This window comes from Gastrolobium bilobum, unplaced genomic scaffold (assembly GCF_033153095.1).
Source record: "Gastrolobium bilobum isolate Gb01-03AN ecotype WA unplaced genomic scaffold, APGP_CSIRO_Gbil_v1 utg12900, whole genome shotgun sequence".
Classification (NCBI taxonomy): Eukaryota; Viridiplantae; Streptophyta; class Magnoliopsida; order Fabales; family Fabaceae; genus Gastrolobium; species Gastrolobium bilobum.
Window position 1 is genome coordinate 11,685 of NW_026899616.1, and position 5,728 is coordinate 17,412.

The 5,728-nt window shown below is 34.2% G+C and overlaps 1 protein-coding gene across 1 annotated transcript; it reads right to left on the reverse strand.

Annotated features, from left to right (window-relative positions):
• Positions 1-3,310: 3,310 nt before the first annotated feature.
• On the reverse strand, positions 3,311-4,464 carry LOC133291978 (transcription factor MYB24). Its single transcript, XM_061490340.1, has 3 exons — positions 4,305-4,464; positions 3,910-4,039; positions 3,311-3,812 (listed from the first exon to the last, which is right to left on the reverse strand). Exons 1-3 carry the CDS (start codon positions 4,462-4,464, stop codon positions 3,311-3,313), a joined length of 792 nt encoding a protein of 263 aa, XP_061346324.1.
• Positions 4,465-5,728: the final 1,264 nt, after the last annotated feature.

The following is a 5,728-nucleotide window of genomic DNA, read 5'->3' on the forward strand; positions in this document are numbered from 1 at the left end:
CGCCTAGTGATATAATCCATATAGTAACATTACCCTATAGGGTACATAGTGGGCTCACAGAACCTAACGGTACAATATATATATATATATATATATATATATATATATATATATATATATATATATATAGTATAAGATCTCTCTTGCATTAAAAAATTCGTTTAACTAATAAATTAGAATGATTAGAACCTCGCGATTAATGTTATCTTGATTTAGGCCATGAAATTCAAACGAATAAATCTTCAAACTGGCATTAGGTCATGTGCATGAACACCTCTTAGCTAAGATTTGTGTCACTAATTTTGGCGGGTAGAGGGAGAACAAAGAGCTGAACGAAGCCCTTGATTCAGGTACATCTAACTCATTTGCAGAAGGATATAGATGTGCTTTACCCTCTTCTTACTTCTTGATAGTCCTAGTCCAATGTCTTTTTGTTACTATATTTGACACCAGCCCTTAATCAATATCATGTATCTTCCTAATTGTTCCATTGTCTCTCAAAATGGACCTAGCCCATCGGGTCAATGGCCCGTAACATGTGACTGGTAGAACCTCATTCCTATTTGGTTCAATATAGTTTTAATAAATAATATTCGAGTTGTCTCATTGTCAACACTTTACAGTTTGATAACAATTGGGAAGATGCTCACTCTAATTTTATCTAATCATATATATATAAGGGGTAGATTACATTTATAATTTTTTTTTTCAAATTTTTACAAATTATACAATGTATTCATGGAAATGTATTTCTAATTGAATCTATTCTTGAAAATATATAATTAAATTTGTAAACATAAAATTTATAAGTATAATATTTTCCTATATAACGGTAGTTAGTAATTTACTTTTGACAGGTGAGTGTTTAGCATTGAGTCTTGAAGGGTGAAATTCAATTACTTTGATAAGGAAGAAAAAGTTACGGGCAACTTTTTAGCTTCGTCTGCTTGAACATAAAACATTTTTTACATGAGGTTAGCTAGTGATAATATGAGTTTCAAAACAGATAACAAAAAAGCATGGGTTTGAATTCTAAGAGGAACATTGGGATTTGGGACTAGAGCTCGATAATTGTTGCACTGCTCCATTCGGAATTAATTTCATACTTCACCGGATTCCTTTTTTGGGAAATATTTATTGTGCAACCGTCGCACAATAGACTCCATGCTACCAACCAATCAAAATGGAGCAAGATGCTGTGTTGGCCGTGCGAAAAAAAAAAAAAAAATTTAATCCACTTGTCATTTTCTTAGTTGCAGATGTATGTACTACCGGCGTGCAGAAGATGTACTCCCTTTTTTGCCCGTGACGTGGTGATATAGAGGGACATAACTTGTGACGTGGTGATATAGAGGGACATAACTCGCCCCAATAGCTAGGGTAATTAGTGTCATGGAATGAAAAAAAAAAGTACTTACTATTCTTTTCCAAAAATATTAAACAATGGTTAATAATTAATGAACGGTTATATTTACTACCATTTTAATCTTATAACTTGAAATCAACGGTTGAAATAGAAGAAAAATTAACTTCCGTTAATTTCAAATTGATCAAACGATAGTCTAACAGGTAATAAAAGTAGTAAGATTAAAATGATAATAAATATAATATTTCTAATAGTTAATACCTGATAATTATATAATTTTAGTTGCATCAATCTTACTGATAGAAATTCGTGATTTAGCTCTTCAATTAGGGATTTCATAAATTCTTCAAATATATATAGAAGAAAAAAAAAACACACAATGGATTTAGATTCTAGAGGTGCAAAGTGCATGTATGAATTAGTTTGTTTTAGGGTTAAAAGTGTTTTTTGTAGTTGTTTCTGATAGAGTTTTTGAAAAAAAAAAATTGTCGTTAAACATGCCCTTAATATGTTTGATTTTATCCCGAGAGCTGAAGTTCTAATTAAAATTTTACTAATTAAGAAGGTATTAACCCTAATCTTCTTGGGGGGTTTTCTGGTAGTATCTCCCACTGTCTAAATGCAAGATTCAGAAACTATATTTAAAAATACTAAATAAAATATTGTTATTACAGAATATCAGAATCCATGATACTTATGTTGATAAGTTTAGAGCATAATCAAGGTGTATAAAGATGATCTTAAATATAAAATGATATCGGGAGAGATATGTGACGTTTCAAGAATCTAGTTCTGTCTTAGTTTAAGCCTAAACCCCCAATTTGATTAATTTGAAACAATTGAAAAAGAATAATAGAGCATTTGTATGATCTTTGGATTAAACAAACAAAAAGAATATGTAGACAAAGATGTGAACTCTGTATTGAGTTGTACTAGCACCAAAAGTTTTCCATAATCTATGTTTAAAGGGATTTCTTTATGCACTAATGCCATGCTTGTATTAACTACATATCTTTCCCATCCAAATTAACAACGGGTACTTCATTAGTTCCTTTAAGTGCTTTATGGAACTTAAGTATAACTTTTTAGCTTTTGGTTGCACTTGGTGTAATGTGAGACAAATGTAAGAGGAAAAAAGCGAAAATCCTGAGAATCATTGTTAAGATTATGTCAAGGGGAAGTCCAGTTTAACAATTTCATTAGTGCTTGTTATTCAAAAACAAGAAATAAAGCAAACAAAAGCAAAGTTCATTTTAGTTTTATAAGTGATCTGAACTAGCCTTCGCAATCCAATACATATGAGTTAACCTACAAAGGCCCAATAAGAGGTCATTATTGAGTTAACCTACAAAGGTCCAATAAGAGGTCATTCCCTTGCCTGTCATCAGGAAGCATGTGGACCTACACAACTCACCCATCATACACTCCCACGACTGTGATGCAATTCCTCACACTCACCGGTGAGATAATGGGCAAAAATGGTTAGACTCACTCTCTCCCATATCATTAGGAAATATTTCTCCCATATATATATATACCTCTCTTCATCTTAGGAGGTATCTTGAATCTTTTATTTTCATGAGCTGTTACTCTGCAGAAATATAAAATCATTGTCCCCTTATATCTTCTCCCTCTCTCAGCCATACCTGAGATAGCACTTACGGTGACTCTTGTTGAGCTTTGGTCTATACCATTGTCTCTTTAAGCACCTATATAACAAGATACTACAGCCCTTGAGGAATATAACCCAAGCTCTAACTCCATATAAGTTCAATAAGCAAAATTGGGACACTATTGACTGGTTTTATATTATAAGTTGCCTTCATAGCACTACCTCAAGTACACACCTTATGCAACAATTAAACCAAACTCCAAAGCTCCTGGTTTTTGGAGCCTCATAAAACTATGGACTTAAATTAGGAGTACTTTGCTTAACCTAAAACATTAACAAAAGGGAGCAACTAAATTGTATAGACCAGCTTTGTTTGCAGTTGCATTAGCTACACTGAAATTGCCATGAACATCATCCAAGTTCCACAGTCCATCCCAGAAAGTTTCTTCTGTTGAGGCCTCCGGTGCTGAGGTGTTGCCATTGAGCATAGAGTATAAGTATCCATGTTCTTCTGTGGTGTTTGGGTACATGTTGACCATTTCTTGTCTCAGTTGAGATGTATATGGCACTCTATGACTGTTGTTGTCATCAAGCAAGGCCATGATCCCTTTCATGTCCAAGTTGAATTGCAGTTGTTGTTGTTGCTGTTGCTGTTGTACCTGCTGCTGCTGCAACTGTTGTTGCTGGTGAAATTGCTGCTTCCTCAGGAGTCTATTTCTAGCCTTCTCTGCAGCATCAGAGGGACTTTTTGCCTTTTTCTTGAAATGGGTTCTCCAATAATTCTTTATCTCATTATCTGTTCTTCCTGGCAAGCTTCTTGCAATTGTTGACCACCTGAAGTTTTTGATTTCAAGGCCTTAGTATAAAATCTGTTGAAGCTTTCCAATTATAGAAACATGCTAGTTCTGGAGAGTAGGAATTGAAATTTTACCTGTTTCCCCACCTAGCATGCAGCTCAAGAATTATGCTCTCTTCTTGTGGTGTTATCTGACCCCTCTTGAGGTCTGGTCTCAGATAATTCACCCATCTCAATCTGCAGCTCTTCCCATTTCTTTTCAATCCTGTTAATAATGAGCATAAACACTAATACATAAATAACCATTTGGCCATTATATTATTAAAAAAATTCCATAAGGGGTGACACTAAAGACCAGAGTAAACAATTTTCAAAATGAACTTAAGGTACATGAGTGTAACCATTTAATTTAAAGAGTGAAAGTTGGAAGCAATTTTATTTGTTCTATTGCTATAGTTGTAGTGTCACTTATAATGTGAAATCCATTTATATTATGAAACAAAAGAGAGTACAAAGAGTATGGTTGTAACCTGCAAGCCTTGCAACAGAGTTCCATCTACCTTCACCATGCAGCTTGACATACTCAATAAGCAATCTATCCTCTTCAGCAGTCCATGGTCCCTTCCTCCATACCTCCTCTTCTAGGACACCCCCACCCATGTGGCCTGCCATAACTCCCCCCCAATACATGCAAAAAGGCTTCAAAGTTCGTGTGCTTGTATAAAAGTTGTCTTCCAAATTTTGTTGCACTGATATTGGTTTAGTGTAATTTGTTGCATATTTATAGTCGAAGTTATGCCCCCAATTTGATTCTATCAGTCAATCAAAGGTCACTTTCTTATGATCTCTATCCATTTCACTGTTAAAGGTACTCCGGGTAACATTGTTTATATTAAATAAACAAAAAGGGTCCAAGTGACACTAAAAATTAAGGGTGTTCATCAACCGATTCAAACCGCGGTGACCGAACCGAAAAACCGATAACCGACTAAACCGAAAACCGAAAAAAATCTGCAAATTTTAATTGGATTGGATCGATTTTCGGATGGGTTGATGAAAACCGATCCAATCCAAACCGATCCAATATATTAATTTTCCTCTACCTACTTGGGCTTTTCCCCAATCATAACCCAAAAATTTTTAAACCCAAGACATGTTAACCCATCAACTACACCCAAGAAAAAATATAATCACATCTTATCAACAAAATTTTATCTGTGTAGAGCTTCATATCTCAATGCAAAAAAAAAACTATATTATCGTTTAATGAAGCTTTTGTATTTCAAAAAATAATAATTTACAAAGTCAATATATACAAAAGATGTTATTCATACAATTATCATGGAACAAATTTTAAGATTTTTAAAAAATCGAAAACCGATCCAATCCAAACAAAAAAAAATTGGATTGGATCGGATCGGATTTGAAAAAAAAATTAAACCGAATGGATGATTAAATTATCAAACCGAAGGTATTGGATCAGATAATTTTTGCTTCCAAAACCGATCCAATCCAGACCGCGAACACCCCTACTAAAAATGCATGCTTGTCCATCCACAGCAAATTGACTAAAATGCCTTTACCCTCTATGTGTATTATTCACATTTGGTTAATTTTGGATTTAACCTTGTGACTGGTCCTAACTTAAAGCAAAATCCACTTGCTCCCCCAGCAAAATTTTGTGCTAATATTTAAGCGGTTGGAATTGGAAGATTCAGATCATCAGTCAATAATGGAACGACATGTTGTGTTAACATAAGGGCACATTTGGAAATTCAAGAGTGTGTTAAGCTATTGGGTGACATGTTTAGCTAAGGATCCAAAACAAAATAGGTTATATTAAGGTTGATGCTAAAGTGATGAGACATGAGAGAAAGAGAAAAAATCTAGTTGCTTGGGGACACCTGTGTACTAGGGCTTTTGAACCTGGACAAAACTCCTAGAATGGCACATA

Coding starts and splice junctions, on each gene's coding strand:
- LOC133291978 (XM_061490340.1), bottom strand. CDS start 4,464: ATGTATTGGGGGGGAGTTATGGCAGGCCACATGGGTGGGGGTGTCCTA. Junction 4,040..4,304: donor CTCTGTTGCAAGGCTTGCAG/GTTACAACCATA, acceptor CATTATTAACAG/GATTGAAAAGAAATGGGAAG. Junction 3,813..3,909: donor CATGCTAGGTGGGGAAACAG/GTAAAATTTCAA, acceptor CAAAAACTTCAG/GTGGTCAACAATTGCAAGAA.